At 42.1% G+C, this 19,395-nt stretch overlaps 1 protein-coding gene across 9 annotated transcripts in view; it reads left to right on the plus strand.

The window, feature by feature from the left end:
* BCL2L13 (BCL2 like 13) overlaps window positions 1-19,395 on the plus strand; it is a 51,179-nt gene that overhangs the window by 22,168 nt on the left and 9,616 nt on the right. For 3 of the 9 annotated variants that reach the window (XM_070790365.1, XM_070790360.1, XM_070790361.1), the window contains exons 3-6: window positions 3,968-4,075; window positions 6,887-7,043; window positions 10,603-10,672; window positions 15,399-15,542. In XM_070790365.1, the coding sequence (XP_070646466.1) occupies window positions 3,968-4,075; window positions 6,887-7,043; window positions 10,603-10,672; window positions 15,399-15,542 (479 nt within the window). Of the gene's footprint in view, window positions 1-3,967; window positions 4,076-6,886; window positions 7,044-10,579; window positions 10,673-14,795; window positions 14,912-15,398; window positions 15,543-19,395 lie in introns of those variants that run through there. The other 6 variants (XM_070790363.1, XM_070790366.1, XR_011566815.1 and 3 more) reach the window with 5 other exon arrangements.

The raw sequence follows: 19,395 nt of genomic DNA on the forward strand, positions 1-19,395 counted from the left end.
GTAGCTACCTGTTTGTTCTCTATGAGTCTGTTTCTGTTTTGTTATATTTGTTCACTTGTTTTGTTTTTTAGATTCCATTTATAAGTGAAATCATATGGTATTTGTCTTTGTCTGACTTCTTGCACTTAGCATGATATCCTCTAGGCCCATCCATGTTGTCACAGATGGCAGGATTTCATTCTTTTTAGTGGCTGAACAGTTCAGTTAGGTTCAGTTCAAAGGGTCTGAAAGAGTCGCAAAGAGTTGGACACGACTGAGCAACTGAGCTGAACTGATACACACACACCCATGCTCACTGCAGCACTATTGACAATAATTAAGCATGGGAACACCCTAAGTGTCCATCAGCAGACGAATCAATGGATAAAGAAGGTGTGGCGCACATACATGACGGAATACTGTTCAGCCTTTCATACTGTTCATGGGCTTCTCAAGGCAAGAACACTGAAGTGGATGAGATGGTTGGATGGCATCACCAACTCAATAGACGTGAGTTTGAGTAAACTCAGGGAGTTGGTCATAGACAGGGAGGCCTTGGGACCCATGGGGTCGAAAAGAGTCGGACACGACTGAGCGACTGAACTGAACTGTTCAGCCACTAAAAAAGAAGGAAATCCTGCCATCTGTGACAACATGGATGGACCTAGAGGGTATTATGGTAAGTGAAGGAAGTCAGACAAAGACAAATACCGTATGATTTCACTTATATATGGAATCTAAAAAACGAAACAAATGAACAAATGTAACAAAACAGAAACAGACTCATCCAACCATCTCATCCGTTTCAGTATTTATAGTCCGACTCTCACATCCATACGTGATCACTGGAAAAACCATACCTTGAACTAGACAGACCTTTGTTGGCAAAGTAATGTCTGCTTTTTAATTAAATGCTGTCGAGGTTGGTCATAGCTTTTCTTCCAAGGAGCAAGTGTCTTTTAATTTCATGGGTGCAGTCACCATCTGCAGTGATTTTGGAGCCCAAGAAAATAAAGTCTGTCACTGTTTCCATTGTTTCTCTATTTGCCATGAAGTGATGGGACCGGATGCCATGATCTTAGTTTTCTGAATGTTCAGTTTTAAGCCAACTTTTTCACTCTCCTCTTTCACTTTCATCAAGAGGCTCTTTAGTTCTTCTTTGCTTTTTGCCATAAAGGTGGTGTCATCTGCATATCTGAGGTTATTGATATTTCTCCCAGCAATCTTGATTCCAGCTTGTGCTTCATCCAGCCCAGCATTGCTCATGATGTACTCATAAGCAGGGTGACAGTATACAGCCTTGACATACTCCTTTTCCTATTTGTAACCAGTCTGTTGTTCCATGTCCAGTTCTAACTGTTGCTTCCTGACCTGCATACAGATTTCTCAGGAGGCAGGTCAGGTGGTCTGGTATTCCCATCTCTTTAAGAATTTTCCACAGTTTGTTGTGATCCACACAGTCAGAGGCTTTGGTGTAGTCAGTAAAGCAGAACTGGATGTTTTTCTGGAACTCTCTTGCTTTTCTGATGATCCATCGGATGTTGACAATTTGATCTCTGGTTCCTCTGCCTTTTCTAAATCCAGCTTGAACATCTGGAAGTTCACAGTTCACAAACTGTTGAAGCCTGGCTTGGAGAATTTTGAGCATTACTTTACTAGCGTGTGAGATGAGTGCAATTGTGTGGTAGTTTGAGCAGTCTTTGGCATTGCCTTTCTTTGGGATTGGAATGAAAACTGACCTTTTCCAGTCCTGTGGCCACTGCTGAGTTTTCCAAATTTGCTGGTATATTGAGTGCAGCACTTTCACAATATCTTTCAGGATTTGAAATAGCTCAGCTGGAATTCCATTCCCTCTACTAGCTTTGTTCATAGTGACGCTTGCTAAGGACCACTTGACTTCACATTCCAGGATGTCAGGCTCTAGCTGAGTGATCTCACTATCATGGTTATCTGGGTCATGAAGATCTTTTTTGTATAGTTCTTCTGTGTATTCTTGCCACCTCTTCTTAATGTCTTTTGCTTCTGTCAAGTCCATACCATTTCTGTCCTTTATTGTGCCCATCTTTGCATGAAATGTTCTCTTGATATCTCTAATTTTCTTGAAGAGATCTCTAGTCTTTCCCATTCTATTATTTTCATCTATTTCTTCATATTGATCACTGAGGAAGGCTTTCTTATCTCTCCTTGCTGTTCTTTGGAACTCTGCATTCAAATGGGTATAGCTTTCCCTTTCTCCTTTCCATTTTGCTTCTCTTCTTTTCTCAGCTATTTGTATCTCCTCAGGCAATCAATCATTTTGCCTTTTTGCATTTCTTTGGGGGATGTGTGTGTGTGTGTGTGTGTGTATGTGTATGTGTGTAAATTCTCCAGGCCAGAATACTGGAGTGGGTAACCTTTCCTTTCTCCAGGGGATCTTCCCAACCCAGGGATCGAACCGGCGTCTCCCACATTGCAGGCCTATTCTTTACCAGCTGAGCCAACAAGGGAAGCCATGTATATATACACACACACTTGGATCTTTTTGAATTATTTTCTTTAGCATGATATCTGGAAGTGGAATTGTTGGATACTATGATGGTCTGTTTTTAACTTTTTGAGGAGCCTCTGTATTGGTTTCTGTATTGACTGTATCAGTTAAACAGCCACAGGTATCATCTCCATTTTCACGACAGTGTACCACCTTGTCAGTGTTTGTTATTTACTGCCTCTTTGGTAATAGATGCTGTGACAGGTGTGAGGCGTTAATCTCAATGTGGCTTTGACTTGCATTTTCCGGGTAATTAGTGATGTTGAACATCTTTTCATGTGCCTGGTGGCATCTTTGTGTCTTCTTTGGAAATACCTATTGAGGTCCTCTGCCCAATTTAAATTGAGGCTTTTCTGTTTGGTTGTTTTTTTTTTTAATGTCTAGCTGTATGTGTTCTTTATATATGCCAGATGTTATTGTTTGCAAATATCTTCTATTCATTAGGCTGCCTTTATACTTTGCACATGGTTTTTTTCACCATGCGAAGGCTTTTTAGTTTGATGAAGTCCCATTTGTTCATTTTTGCTTTTGTTCCCTTGCCTGAGGAGACATAGCCAAAAAAATGCTGAGATCCATGTCAAAGTGTATACTGCCTGTTTTCTTCTAGAATTGTATGGTTTCAGGTCTTATAAATCTTTAATCCATGGATTTGGGGTTGTTGTGTTTCCATTTTCACTTGTCTCCAGGTATTTTTATTTCCATTTTGATTTCTTCAGTGATCCATCGGTTGCTTAGTAGCATATTGTTGTAGGTAATGTTTTAAAATTTTTATTTATGTAGTTTCAACTAAGATATTTACATAGGCAGAAATGTTCAATCAAATGTCATTTAACCAGATATATATTAACCGGGACCATGAGGGGATCCTTTCTGTTGCATTTCTGGTACAAATACCTAAGGAATTGTATATTTCCCACGACAGAAACCCTTTTGAGGATCTGAGTTTTATTTTGGTTAGCTTCCTCTGTTCTCCTTTGTGTGCTACAGACCAAGCCCTTCTTTCCTTTTACTGCGTGAGAGTAGCTTTTGCCTCACACTTGGTTGTGTTCGTGGTTTTCCTAAGTTGGAAGATACAAATGCTTTGTTGATCATGGGCCTTCTCTTGGAACGCAGTTTGCATGAAGATACGAAGGTAAGGGAACATGATAACCTTTCAGGTTTTCTTCTCTATTATGTCAGAAATGTTTCTGAGCTGTCTTCTTCCTAGCAGCCCAACCGGAAGACGGGATGCAGGCTGAATTGGTGGTTCTGTCCTCACACTGGCCTGAGGCCTGAGCTCCAGTCACGGCTCCTCCAGGGGTGGGCTAGTGGTGCAACCTGCCTGGCCTCAGCCTCCTCATTTTTACAGTTCTCCTAGCCCTTGGCCATGATAATGAGTTTTGATTTTGTACTTTCTGACTTAATGCTTAAACATCCTATCCATGTTCTAATGTTTTCTGTAACCTTTCTTGTTGCTTTCAGGGGTTCAGCAAGATACAGTTTCACAATCTCTGGATCAAGAAGTTTTATTAAAAGTTAAAACTGAAATTGAAGAAGAGCTCAAATCCCTGGACAAAGAAATTTCTGAAGGTCTCTTTATTCTTATTTCCTAGTTAATTAGTGGCTCTGTTGGTGTGGTTTCATTTGTTTTTTTACAGTCAAGTGTTCACAGCATTACATAACTCCTTGGGTCTAGGATTATAGTGGTGAAACTAGAAGGTACCTTTTCCTTTCCTGGGGGATCTGTTTATATTGATAAGTTTCTAAAATATACGCAGCAGATGAGATGGACCCTTTTCTGGTGTTAAGTATTGGATTAAACAGTCATGTTAAGGTACTTTCCGTTCAGTGTGATTTGTTATCTTTATATTAATAACGTTAGAGAGAGAGCTGTCAGTGTGCTGCCTTCCTTCTCATGGATGTACTGTAGATGGTGGTCGCAGCACTGTGCCTGTGATTTTATGGCACAGACTTTGTGCTTAACATTAAATCGTAAACTTTAAAAATCCATATATCAAACGAAGATTTACTCAGTCTTTCCCTTATTTGTGGAGAGAAGCATTTGGGTTTGTTTTTTTTTTTTAATTATTTTTATTTTACTCTTGGCTCTGCTGGGTCTTCGTGGCTGCACACAGGCTGTCTCTAGTTATGGTGAGAAGGCGTGCTCTTCACTGTGGTGCCTTCTCTTACTACAGAGCGCAGGCTACAGTTGCGGAGCAGGGACCCAGTTGCTCTGTGGCATGTAGAATTTTCCCAGACCAGGGATTGAACTCATGTCCCCTGCATGGCAGGCGGATTCTTAACCACTGTACCACCAGAGCAGCCCTGGGTTATATCTTCCTTTACTTTCCATAAATAATTTTTGCAGCTTTATTGAGATATATACCAAAAATTTATCCATTTAAAGGTACACAGTTCAGTGGTTAGTATAATCACAGAATTGTACAGCCATCACCACAGTCTAAAATTGGAACATTGTTCACATCCCCAAAAGAAACCCTGTAGAAGGTAACAGTGACTTCCCATCTGCCCCCGCTCCCCCAGCCATATCATCCCCCAACTAATCTGCTTCCTGTCTCCATACATTTTCCTGTCAGGGTCTGTATGTACGTGGAGTCACACACTGAGCAGCAGCTTGTGACTGGCTTCTGTCACTTAGCAGTGTTTTCAAGGGTCATCCACACATACCCACGTGTTTGATTTGATAAGATTTTATTTACTTATTTGAGTGATTTGATTTTGATTGATTTGATGGAATGGGATCGGATTGATTTGATTTGACTGAATAACAGGGACTGTTGTAAATTAGTGTTTAGTGAGGTGGTGGTGGGCTGTGGGGAGGGGGAAGCTCTCTGGGACCCTGTGGTAGATCTCAGTCTTCAGTGGGCTTATGCCTCTGGACTGAGAACTTCACGCCGATTTCTGGGTTTTTTCCCCTCCCCCTCAGGTGAGATAGGGTGGCTAGAGCAGGTTGGAGCTGGCAGCAGGCACCTCAGAGACACTGTGGGTCTGCTCTCAGGCTACCGCAGTAGAGCAGATGTTTTAATAAAAAATCACATGCATTTTTGGCTTCTCAGTGCATATGAGTTATGTTGGCAACATACTGTGTTACACTAATTGTGCAGTAGCATTGCCTGGATTTACTTGATTTATTGATGGGATTAATTCAGATCGATTAGATTGGATTATGAATGGATCGTATTGATGGGATTTGATTGATTTGATTTGCTTCCCCTCACTGCTTGTAGGATCATAGTTCTCCAACTAGGGATCAAATCTAAATCTAGGCCACTGGCAGTGAAAGTATTGGTTGGAACTAGTGGACCAAGGAGGAGAAGGAACTGGCAACCCACTCCAGTATTCCTGCTGGAGAACCCTGTGGACAGCGGAGCTTGGTGAGCTGCTGTCCGTGCGCTCGCACAGAGTCGGATACAGCTGAAGCGACTTAGCATGCATTGGAGAAGGAATTGGCAACCCACTCCAGTATTCTTGCCTGGAGAATCACAGGGAGAGAGGAGCCTGGGGGGCTGCCGTCTGTGGGGTTGCACAGAGTCGGACACGACTGAAGCGACTTAACAGCAGCAGCAGTGGACCAGGGAATTCCCTGCCCAGTAATTTTTAAAAAGAAGAAATAGAAATCATGTCTATAAATCAGCTCCCTGTTAGTAAGGAAAGAATATAAGTATAAATTTATAGAAAATTAGAAACTTAACGTTAATCTTCTTTTATTTTCCTTTCCTTACATTTAACTGGTTGATGCTTCAAACAGGATGCAGGGCAGATTCCCGGGACAGCACGCCGCTTGTCCCCACAACCAGGGGTTATATGTCCTGTCTGCTCCCTGGACCAGCATGGATTATTACTGCAGTCAGAGCAGGGCTGCGTCTGTGTAACAGGGAGTGAGGAATGGAGGAGGGGCTGGCTCTGTGGGTGGGCAGAGTGCATGACTGTGAGTTTAAAAGTTTGCTCTGAAAGAGAATGAAGGTCACGAGGTCCTCTGAGGTGGAAAAACTGATGAGAATCTGGTTTAAGAAGAGCCACATTTCTAGAGGTGAAAACAAATCGTCAGACCCCCCTGGGTGATGGGCTGGGAGAGGCTCTCCTTTGTCATCTTGGTTGGAACGGGTCTGCAGTCATTCACAAAACTGGTCTGCGCATTTTGACATGTCACGTTAGCCCTTTTCTTCTCTTGAAACTGAGATTTTCCATAAAAATCTTTCTTTAAGAAAATCTTTAAATAGGGCCTCTTGAAAGAAAGATTAATGCCCAGTAACGATCGTCTGACGTTTTCAGTGGCTTATACTATGCTATGGTTCCCAGTAGTCCTCATCCTAACCCCCTGGGCTTATAGCACAACTTCTCACCTGCTCATTCATGAGGGTGCACCTTTTGCTTCTTCAGCCTTCGCCAGCACAGGCTTCGACCGCCACACCTCGCCCGTGTTCAGCCCCGCGAACCCGGACAGCTCCGTGGAGGACTGCCTGGCCCACCTCGGGGAGAAGGCGGCGCAGGAGCTGCGGGCGCCTCTGCTCGGGGCCTTGCAGACGCTGCTCAGCCGGTGAGTGCCTCGGGCAAGTCCCCACCGCTCCACGCTCTGAAGGCCTTATTTAGGTGAACAGTGTCGCTTTTCTCACTTGCCTTCATTTTTTCCTTTTTTGCTTTCCCTAATCCTCTCCTTTTTCATTTTGAGCAGTGATGTAATTGTTCCAGCATGAATTTGACTGTATTTATTTGTTGGACTGTCTGGTTTCAACAGATGCTTTCCCTGGTTGTAACTGCAGGCTGTTTCACTGGTCCTAACCACTTTTTACCACCACTGTCCTGGCCAGCATGACTGGAATGGCTGGGTCTCACGCACTGTACGGTGGGGTTGGCGTTGTGTCAGCTTGGGGCGCCCAGATGTGGCTCAGCTTTGGGTTGCACACCTGCCCGTGGTGCTTCTGCCACACTCCTGCTGTGGGAACTTCTCTTCCAGCTGTCAGCCAGAAGCAAGAAGCTCATCGTGAAAGTCTATTAGCAGAAAGCCAAGTCATTTATTGAAAATCTTAAAAATTCCTTTTCCTTAATTCTTTGCTTAGAGTTGTTAAGAAATTGGTATGAATTAGAAAAAAAATGTCTGTCTTAATAAAGATTGACTGCAGTTAACACAAGGTGAAGACGGTTCCTTTACTAAAAGGGCCAATATTCAGGTGCCAAGCACTGTTGTAGTGGGTGATCCCTTACCTTGACAAAGCAAAGTGTGTATGTTGCCATTTGTTAGAAGGAAGCAATTTGGGTTTAAGGTGAATTCCGTTTGTTTCTTCATATTCTGGTGACATGAGTAAATGTAAAAATCCAAACTATACATAGGAAACAGTGAAATGAAAATCATATCTAGATTTTCTTAACTTTATACATAGAAAGTTTTAAAAATAAATGTGGGGACAAGATCCTGGGTGTGGGAATTACAACTTCCACAGAAAATGTGGAGGTGCAGCCCAGCAGTGGCTTATGGAGTGTTTGTTGGGGGCGGGCGCGGTCAGGCAATTTCCAAGCTTCTGACGCGAGAAGAGCCATACTTTGATTTAGTTTATGTGTGGAGATTTCATCTTAGATTTGAAGAAACCTGCTTTTTGGCCAAAATAAACATAGAAAACTTACAAAAGCGGTTAGGACTGGGATTAAAGTAACTGAGAAGCATGAGACAAAACCTGTTCCCAACCTTGATGCAGATTATTTGTATCAATCATTTCCCTCTATCTCAGTTTCTGTGTTAATTTTAACTTTACTGGGATATTATTAGTTCTCTGAGAAACAGTATAGTTTTATATATGTACAATTACGTGAAGGACAGGATTATATGTTTTCGGAGTCCTTTTCATGATCTACAGGAAAAGATGGTACCTTTTCACTGCAAAGTAAATTATATTTTTAAAAAACACAGTCTTGGGTGAATATTTGTTTTGTTTTCCCAGTAGCTTAACAACTCTAAAAAGTTACTAATACCTTGAGAATAACTGATGGTGAACTACAAGTATTATACAGGTTGGTGGCAGTATCTTTGAAGGTAGAAAATACCACTTATTCCTCCAGTTTTGTTGAAGTAGAAAATTAATTGTGAACTCTTCACATAGCCAAGCACCAGCAATTTGAAGTTTTTTTTTCCCCAAATTGTCCTGGCTGTCCAGTGGTTAGACTTTGCAGTTTCACTACCAAGGGTACAGCTTCAATCCCTAAGATCCTGCAAGCCTCACAGCATGGCAAAAAAGAAAGATCTTTAAATTTAAAAAGTTCCTCCCCTCAGTCTTCTTCTTTGCAGAGTCAGGTCGCTCATTAGATCGGGCTGGTTTTTCAGGCTGCTTGTTTTTCTGTGTTTCAGTTTCCCTTGGAGCGTTTTAATCTGCTGAATCTCTAATGTGCATATATGTGTGTACATACAGCGTTTCAAATCATGTTTCATTCTGGCGGATGCTAACGTCATTTAGCCTGATAAACTCCCCGTCAGGACCCCTGTGCCGCCCAGCAGCAGCAGACAGTTCAGTTCAGGAAAGGACGTGAAGGGACTGAATGCCCAAGTAGAGCTGCAGGGAGCACGTGGGCAGCAGATGGTAGCCTGTTTGCTGGAGTCCAGTGTCGGCCCAAGTCTTCCAGCTGTTCTCCGGGTACTTCAGTGGAAATGTGACAGCAGGAAGGTCGTACATAATATCTTACTAGAAGGGCCACCCATGGTCTTGGTACTTCAGTGTCCTGGTGGTACGCTGTCGCACAGACTTACAGAAGAGGGCCACACGTGTGTCAGAGCTGTTCTGTGTAACGTCCAGACCTGTGCGCTGTCCAACGGGAAATGAAGGTCACACGTATGTAACTTGACATTTTCTAGCAGCTGTGTAAAAAAATTAAATGTAGATTTTAAAATACATTGTATTTAACTCAGTGTGTTAAAAATATTCTAGTTTTAACATGTATCCATTACAGAAATCATTGGTGAGCTGTCGTAGGGTCTTTTTTCTTAGCGAGTCTCTGCCATCCGGTGGTTCCTCTCCCGTTGCAGTCCAGATGCTGGCCAGCTACCAGGGGCATCACTGCCATCGTGACCATGTCAAAACCCTGATTCAAAACAGGGACCTTGTGGCCTTTGGAGCCAGAGCTCATTGGGTGTGAATTCCTATTCTGTGTTGCTCTTTGCCATCTCTGTGGATTTAGGATAGTCTCTTAGCTTTTCTGAGCTTCAGTTTCCTAGTGTGTACTAGGATATATAAAGCACAAATGTATTAAAATGTAAAACATCACAGTAAGCTACCAGGAAGTGTACCTGTTATAAGTCTTAACTGTTCAAAAGACTGAAGTGATCAGGTTGTTCAAAGTAGAAAATGCCTTTGGAGTGAATTTTACAATCCTTTAAAAGCAAGATTCCTCTCCTTTTTTTAACATGTGTGTGAATTCTTTGCCCACAAAAGGTGGGTGGAGGTAAATTTTTATTAAATCTGTTATGCAAGCACTTGGTGCCTTCACCTTGCTGCCAAGTATCTGTTGTGGTTGTTAATTTGCACAGAAACCCAGGCATAGAACACAGCACTCACATCCCCTCAGTAGATGAGTGTCTGTGTGACTGGAATGGGCAGGAGAGCCTTGGCCTGGAGCTGGTGTCAGTGACTCCAGATTTAAAGTAGCATGTTTATTTGCCTTCTTATGCCTCCAATTTGAACAGTCTTCCAGTGACAATATCTCTGTAAGTTTTAAATACTTTACATTTTTTGCCTTTAGGAGTTTATATTGTTCTTTTATATTAACAAAATCATTTTTATTGTTTGCTCTTACTTGATTCTATTAATAACTGTATATATTTATCTGCAACATAGAAATCTTATTGGATAAGATTCAATTACAAAAATATTGTTATTTTTCTTATGTTGTGAACTGCTTTCCCAAGCTGGTAGCATAAATCTTACCTGTAGAGAATGCTTAAAGAAAAATGCATAGCAAATGGTAAAAGCCAGTCTCATAGAAAATTATCTGTTGAATCATCTGTGTTACTTTAGTGCAAGTTCTACAGCAGAGTAGTGACTGTGTATTTATTCATCTGGAAATTTAGAATTTTCCTTCTTTGTGACACAGATTTTTAAAAAAAATCCCTACAGGCCAGTGACATATCAGGCATACCGGGAATGTACACTGGAGACCACAGTTCATGCCAGCGGCTGGAATAAGGTATCAACCAAGTTATCTTTTCTGTTACAAGATTGTAGTGTGTTAATGATAAAGTCCAGGAGGGGATTGTTAGCATCGTGTGAGAGCTCATTGTTCCATGAACCCAGCTGTGTTACGTGGGTGTGTCTGATGAAGGCTGGCCCAGAACCGAGGGTGCTGTCGTGCTCTATCTTCCTTCCATCTGTCCTGAATCCCCATTATCTCTTCATTTCTCTCCAGACGGTTGTTTGTGCACAGGTGAGTATGTTTTTGGGGAAAAGCACAGGCTCCATTTGGGACGGCTTCTGGGGTTCTTACAGGCGGAGCCTTGGTTGTGCTGATGTTGACAAGGTGTCTCATGCCATGTCTCATCTGAGTGTTGCAGCTGTCCCCTCAGAGGGGGCAGAAGGGACTTCATTAGCTTTTGTCTTATTAGGTCAGGTGAAGAATCAGTTATAAAAGAAAAGTTCTTGCTTAAGACCCCTTGACCAGTACATGTTAGAACCAGCACTGGAGCTGAGATCTGATTCCCACTTTAGTGTTTGGTGTCTTTCTGCTCTCCCTTGCTGCTCACCCACTGTTTCAGGCCATGTGGTCCACTTGTCACCTTGTTGAGGCAGAGTCTCGGGAGAGGTGGTCTAGGCTCATCCAGTTCACCAGGAGGAGGTCTGGCCCTTAGTGATGTGGTGCTTGGGATGAGAAAGTGCAATACAGTTATTTTTATAAGTAGCCCCTCTACTGAGAATTATACTGCTATAAGCCAGACTGTGTGACTTCATATATCTAATTGATGTATAATATTTTTACTCACCTTAATACAGGCTTTGAAGGCATTAGAGCATAATCATTAGCATCATGGGCCTGTAATCGGACTTGTTTCTGTATCAGCTTTGCCACTGACTAGGTGCACATCTTAGGGCAGGTTAGTTAAGCAGGTGAGGTCTTGATGTTCACATTTGTGACATGGAGACCATACCACTAACCTCAGAAGTGTTACTAGAACTGAATGACATCATGTGTGTTGAGTGCTTGTTTTAGGGCATCATCTGGCACCACAGTGAGCACTCCGCAAACAGTGGCTGTTGTGTTAGCTTTGACACATGGAGCCTTGTTCCCAAACAGTCGCTGTTAGAGTTATATTATGTTACTGTGAAAGAGTTGTTAGAATATCTGTTTCACTTACTTTATGGAATAAAGCAAACCTCTCTTATGAACACTTGAAATAGATTTTATAAATAAAAGTGAGCTTGGTTATGATGTATTTCTTTGTATATCCAACAGCAAATAATTGAGATCCCTAATATCACTAGCCTTGTCCCCTATCTTACATTTTTATCCTATTGCCCTTAAGATTGTTACAGTCAGCTCTTGTTTGTCTCCCTTTCCGCATCCTATGGTTATCCAAAAAAATGAAAGTAACCCCAGTCTTCATGTTTCCTCTTCACCCATCCTTTTTCCCCACCACCCCATTCTCTAGTTCATTTCAGTCCCTTACCTGAACCACAGGCCAGACTCCGCGAGGCTTGAGCCTTCGTGGAAGTGAAGCCCCTGGAATAGCACCTGCTCTGTGGTCCCGCACTGCTCTCTCAGTCCCTTAGGGCAGAAAAGAGCCCAGCTTGTCGTCATAAGCAGCTGAAATGCCTCCTTCCACCCCAGTCAAAATCAGATTGGCTAATTTAAGCATTTAGCCCATATCTTGTATTTTATATTTTGCACAAGTATTTGCAAAATTTTGATATAACATCACTATATGAAGTGGCTGTCTGGTAGGTAAATGAGGCGCAAATGAAAAAGTGTCCACAAAGCATGCCCAGTTTCCAAGCTGAATGTCAGTTCATCTGAGTAAAGATTGTAAAAGCATCTCGGTAAAATGCTCTTTAAATCAAAGTAACTGGAGGAAGAAAAGCTGGTCACAAACCCATATTAATAGAATGATTTTTTCAAAAGTATATGTGTAAAATGTAGGCTGTGTAGAATGTATATACTGAGGAAAATAATTGGAATGTATGCCAGAATATTAAATAATCCATAGTAGTTATCTCAGAATTATGGGTTATTCTTTAATTCTTTATTATCCCTCATGGCGATTGGTTTTTTTCTCTGAACTTATCTGCTTATAGGAAAAGAAGAAAATGACCATGAGAGAGGAAAGCTAGAGTGTTTAGTGCCTGGTGCTCACATGGTAACAAGTAGACTGTGGAAGTGCAATAGCAAGGAAGAGTTCGTTTGCTTTGGTTGATTTTTAGTGCAAATTACATCACTCATCTTTTAAAATCTTGTACTGAAACGTCAGGTGTACAGAGTGGAGCACGCAGTGTGATGGACTTGCACCCGTCCCTCAGCCTCAGCAGTTGTCAGCCTGTGTCTGGTCTTGTTCGTCTGTTCCCCACTCTCCCCTGGATTATCTTGACGCACACCCTGTAGATACATTAGTGTGTATTTCCAACACCTCAATTATTAGCAGTAATTTTAATATCATCAGACAGCCTGTTTAGTATTCACATCTTCCCAGTTTCATGAAGATATTTTCCTAAGCTCGTTTGAGAATTGAGATCCAAACAAAGCTCACGAATAGTATTTGCCAGGCCTCCCTGTCCCTAACCATCTCCCGGAGTTCACCCAAGTTCATGTCCATTGAGTCAGTGATGCCATCCAACCATCTCATCCTCTCTGCCCTGTTGTCCTCTTGCCCTCAATCTTTCCCAGCATCAGGGTCTTTTCCAGTGAGTCAGCTCTTCGCATCATGTGGCCAAAGTATTGGAGCTTCAGCTTCAGCGTCAGTCCTTCCAATGAGTTTTCAGGGTTGATTTCCCTTAGAATTGACTGGTTTGATGTCCTTGCTGTCCATTAGGTGTACAGATGATATAGAACTCTTGGGAATAGTGAAATGTGGAGTTGATGGAAACAGTTGTAGAAATACCCGTGAAGCTTTGTGACCACAGCAGTTAGAGGGCAGTGGGTATGACTGTACAAAGACGATCTAAGTTATAAACTGTGAGAGTGTCATCAACCAAGTAGAAGATGCTAGTCTTACAAAAGGAAGCGTCTGCACTCACTGCATTTCAAGGAGTATGTAATTGCAATGAAGAAGATTCAGGAAAGAGTAGCAAATGATGAAAGCGGTGGAGCAGTTGCTATATGAAGAATGGACTAGAAGGTTAGATTTCAGCGTAAAAAGTAATAGTGAATCAGAGGGAATACGGTTAAGGACTAACGTTAAGACAGTGAGAGGATTACAGGCTTATCTCTAGATTATTGTATCATAAAACTAGGGCAGCTACGCTTGATACGTGAAAGAGGTGAATTTTAAACAATAAGAGTATTACTCTATATGGCAAGTCTGAAACATTTGCGGCTCATTTCTGAGAGGCAGTAGAGCTTAAATGTGAATAACTTTAAGACATTGCATGTAGTACATTACTGTGGGAAATGAGAATGTTTTGAGGCCTGCAGGGCCCCAGGCCCTAGGGGTTGGTGTGATGTGTCTGCTGGGCTGGTTCACAGCTCCCCTCCCTGCCCCAGCTGAGACTGAATATGGAGCTGGACGAGCAGCTGTGCTCCTCTCTTCAGGAGTGCTGCAGGTGTCTGCTCGTGCAGAAAGCCTTGTGGAGTCCTGTCTGTAGCCCTGCACCCCTCTGCTGGTGCTGAGAAGCGATTTTGACTGCACCTGGGGCTAGAGTTCTTTTAGAATACCAAAAAGGAAGATGTGTGTTTGCCACATTTTTCTTTCAGACTTTTTAATAGAGATTCCCTCGGAGCCGCTTTTACTTAAAAAAAAAAACAAAGAATATTAGTAAGGATATAAATTCATTGTCTTTTCTGTTTGTCCTCTGCTGCAGAAATATATTGTAATCCCTCAGCTATGACCTTGGCAGGTCAGTGACAGGAAACTGGTTTCATTTCCTTTGGCGGTCCTTTTTGTTGTAGTCAGAAGGATTTCAGGCAGATGGTTAGCTGAAAGTACTTAGTTCTCTTCAGTATGCAGGGCATTTTGGGGAAGGAAAAGGACTCTAGTTAGTCTCTGTCATAAATTTTAATGACTTTTTAATATTGAGCCATAAGGTTATTAGTGATACTAACAACTCTGGTTTTTGATGACTTGTGTAAGATGGTTCATGACTTTGAAAGTGTTGTGTTCAATTAGGTAATAAAAGGACAAGGACAGCGTGCACCAAGTGCAAAAGATGCACACTTGAAAGTGCGTTGGCACCGTGTCCCCGCTGCGCTCTTCCTAGGCTGCCACTGTCGCCAGTTTCTTAGGTATTTTCCAAAAATACTGGAGGGTTCTACAGTGTTCACGCAAATGGTGCCATCATTGTACACACCCTGCTTTATCTTTTTTCACTGAAGATAAATCTTGGCAGTTGGGCAGTGCACAGTCTAATTCATTTTAACAGCTTCTTGATATTTTTCTGGATGACCAAAATTTGACAGTGCCTGTTGGGTCATTTCCAGTCTTTAGCTGTTTTAATGCTTCAGTGAATTTCCTATACATATGTAATTACACATAACATGCGTGTGTGCACACACGGAGGCCTGGTTGTTTTCATATAATGACATTTGTACCACCCTGTGGTATAAAACGTACATGCAGTTTTCTCCAAAATTCATGTTGAGGTCACTGTTTATTATAATAAAAAGGGAATTCCATAGACATGCACCGAAATGTGTTTTCTAGTAGTTGAACATGTAGAATGACCTGTACGAATTTCAGTTTGTGTTTTACTCCCTCATCTTTGTGTTGAAGATTTTGGTGCCTCTGATTTTGCTACGACAAATGCTTCTGGAGCTGACGAAACGCGGCCAGGAGCCGCTGGGCGCGCTGCTGCAGTTCGGCGTGACGTTCCTGGAGGACCACGCGGCCGAGTACATCATCCAGCAGGGTGGCTGGGTACGTGCCTGCGAGTTGTAGTGGTGGTTCTAAATTTTTTCTTTAAGAAAAAAAAATTAAGTCTTTCATGGTTGTTTTTAACAGCCTAGGTTAAATTCATTGGTATTATCATTCAGTATTAATATTGTGATTGAATGCGATCAATGGAAAGGCTATTCATGCAGTTTAATCTACTAAGATTTTGCAATACTTCTGAGTACATATGTGTTATTTTTAAAAAGTGTTTATGAAACATTTTACACTAGCACAGAGCACAGATGTAACCAAGGGATGAGGACTAGTAAATGAGCAACTGTGTGTCTACCGTCCCGCGGAAGGAAGAGCACAGCCAGCCCTCGGGGTCTCCTCTTCGCCCCTGGATTTCCACATACAGGGGCGGCCCCTGTCTGAATTGTAGCTTCAATATACACGTATTCCCAGATAGTGTATTATCTTGTTTGTTTGGACTTTATGTAAATAGTGTCATATGTATTCCTCTGTAACTTGCTTTTTTCATTCACTGTTATATTCTTGAGATTCATCTAGGTCATTGTTTCTCACCTTTTTTTCATTATCTCCTTCCTTCCTGAGGATCCTTTTTAGACATGTTTATTCTTATCATCTCCCTCCCCATGAGAGATTTTCAAAGTGCACATCCAAGTCTGTCTGTGTGCCGAGGCCAAGGCCTTTGACGTGGCTACGATTCTCCCCTCTCCACACCAGTTTTCACCCTCTGTGGATTCCCTCTGCGAATGCGTAATCTGAGTCCACGTGTTGGTGGGCGTTTGGTTTTAAATGTGTCCCAGCTTATCGGTGGTTTATTGAACGACAGTCTTGCTGCTGGACAGGTCCACCTCTCTGCGGTTGGAAGCACTGCTCTTTGGAACACTGTCGGGCACGCGTGCAGGAGTGCCTCTGGCCATACGCCTGGGAAGGAATTTCTGGTTCCAGCAGTGTAGACATGTTCTGAGTTGCAAGACAGCGCCCAACTGTTTTCACAGTGTTTTCCGACTTGTCCTCTGTCAGCAGCTTGTGAAAATTTTTTTAATGTGAGAAATTTTGTTGTTCTGTCTCTTCCATAACACTTACTATTGTCAGACTTATTAATTTTAATAATTATTTATTAAAATAAGATTGTTTAGGAATAATTGTAAATTTACAAGTTACAAAGGTAAAGCAATCCCACATCCCCTTCCCCCAGTTTCCCACGTTAGCATCTTACATAACTATGGCTCCTTTGTCAAATTGATTTTTCCATATTGATTTTCTATCCAGCACATGTGCTCAGCTATCTTATGAGTCTGACTATCTCTGGTTCCTTTGGGTTTCCTACATAGAAAACCGCACCATGTGTGAATAATATCAGGTTTTTTTTTTTCCTTTGAGTCTTTTTTTTTTAAAAAGGCACTGTACTAATCAGGACCTCAGCACAGTATTAACAGCTTTGGTGTTAATCCATCCTCGTCCTTTTCCTGATATTAATGTGAGTGCCTTTAACATGTCACCATTTAGTTATATCAGCCTCCATGAGTGAGGCTTGTCTGTAACTTTCCTTGTTGTGTTTCAGTTTTAAGCCTTCATAAAAGAATTTGCAGTTGGGAAGAATGTCTCCTTTTTTCCCCCTGTACACTGGAACAGTTTGTATGAGATTCGGATTATCTGTGCCTTGCTTCCCATGACATTTCTTCACAACCACCTGGTGTTTTCTCTGGGGGAAGGTCTCTTTTTCTTGTCAGTCTCTGGTCACTCCCGTGGGTCTCTGGCTGAGTCAGATCTGAGCTGCTGGGTCCTCGTTTAGTCATGTGGGATCATTCATGTAGGCGCACGGACTCTAGTTGCCATGCACGGGCTTACTGGCTCCATGGCATGTGGGATCTTAGTTCCCCCACCAGGGATCAAACCTGCATCCCCTGCATTGCAAGGTGGATTCTTAACCACTGGACCACCAGGGAAGTCCCTTACACTACTATTTTTTTTTTTTTTTAAACTTTACAATATTGTATTGGTTTTGCCAAATATCGTAGTGAATCCACCACAGGTATACATGTGTTCCCCATCCTGAACCCTCCTCCCTCCCCATACCATCCCTCTGCGTCATCCCAGTGCACCAGCCCCAAGCATCCAGTATCGTGCATCGAACCTGGACTGGTGACTCATTTCATACATGATATTCTACATGTTTCAATGCCATTCTCCCAAATCTTCCCACCCTCTCCCTCTCCCACAGAGTCCATAAGACTGTTCTATACATCAGTGTCTTCTTTTGCTGTCTCGTACACAGGGTTATTGTTACCATCTTTCTAAATTCCATATATATGCATTAGTATACTGTATTGGTGTTTTTCCTTCTGGCTTACTTCACTCTGTATAATAGGCTCCAGTTTCATCCACCTCATTAGAACTGATTCAAATGTATTCTTTTTAATGGCTGAGTAATACTCCATTGTGTATATGTTCCACAGCTTTCTTATCCATTCATCTGCTGATGGACATCTAGGTTGCTTCCATGTCCTGGCTATTATAAACAGTGCTGCGATGAACATTGGGGTACACGTGTCCCTTTCCCTTCTGGTTTCCTCAGTGTGTATGCCCAGCAGTGGGATTGCTGGGTCATAAGGCAGTTCTATTTCCAGTTTTTTAAGGAATCTCCACACTGTTCTCCATAGTGGCTGTACTAGTTTACATTCCCACCAACAGTGTAAGAGGGTTCCCTTTTCTCCACACCCTCTCCAGCATTTATTGCTTGTAGACTTTTGGATCACAGCCATTCTGACTGGTGTGAAATGGTACCTCATAGTGGTTTTGATTTGCATTTCTCTGATAATGAGTGATGTTGAGCATCTTTTCATGTGTTTGTTAGCCATCTGTATGTCTTCTTCGGAGAAATGTCTAGTTCTTTGGCCCATTTTTTGATTGGGTCATTTATTTTTCTGGAATTGAGCTGTAGGAGTTGCTTGTATATTTTTGAGATTAGTTGTTTGTCAGTTGCTTCATTTGCTATTATTTTCTCCCATTCTGAAGGCTGTCTTTTCACCTTGCTTATAGTTTCCTTTGTTGTGCAGAAGCTTTTGAGTTTAAGTAGGTCCCATTTGTTTATTTTTGCTTTTATTTCCAGTATTCTGGGAGGTGGGTCATAGAGGATCCCTTACACTACTTACTTTTATAAAAAGAGTTTTCTTTTGCAGAATTCTGAGTATATGTGAAACAGAGAAGTGCATGTAATGAGCCCCATCCCTTAGTCCTAACAACCATTGACTTACTGCCAGTCATGCATCAGTCTTGGCCTAATCACTTCCCATCTTAATATTATTTTGAAGCGAAATCCAGACATCCTATAATTTTCTCTACAAAGATTTCACTGTGTATCTCTGAAGATAAGGTTCATTTAAAATTTTACATTACAATACCATTATTGCATCACAAAAAAATTAAAAATAATTCCTTCATATCATCAGATAACCTTTTAGCATTCAGAGTGTCTAACAGGCTGAAAAGGGAATGAGGTTAGTAAAATGCTTCTTGGAGTTTGAATGAAATACTGGATTTGAGCTTGCTGGAACTTGGACCATCAAAGTAGATGGTGTGGGTCAGGTCGGTGAGATCATGCTGACAGTGGTCTTGGGTTCAAAGAGACTTTTGTGACAAGACCCTCCTCTCTTCACCAGGAGCTTTCCTGCCCTGGGTGGGTGCTGTAGGAACATCCCCAGTGTAGATGCCCAGCCCTGAAGCAGACACCAGGAGGGAAGAGGGGAGACACCTTGAGAGATTCTGCAGAGATGGTGCCCCCTTTTTTCACGGCTCCCTCTCTCTCCTTTGTAAAGATGTGAGTGTTCAGGCACCTCGGATGGAGCTCCTTGGGTGGGGGGGGTGGGGG

The sequence above is a fragment of the Bos indicus genome, chromosome 5 (assembly GCF_029378745.1).
Source record: "Bos indicus isolate NIAB-ARS_2022 breed Sahiwal x Tharparkar chromosome 5, NIAB-ARS_B.indTharparkar_mat_pri_1.0, whole genome shotgun sequence".
In the NCBI taxonomy this organism is placed as follows: domain Eukaryota; kingdom Metazoa; phylum Chordata; class Mammalia; order Artiodactyla; family Bovidae; genus Bos; species Bos indicus.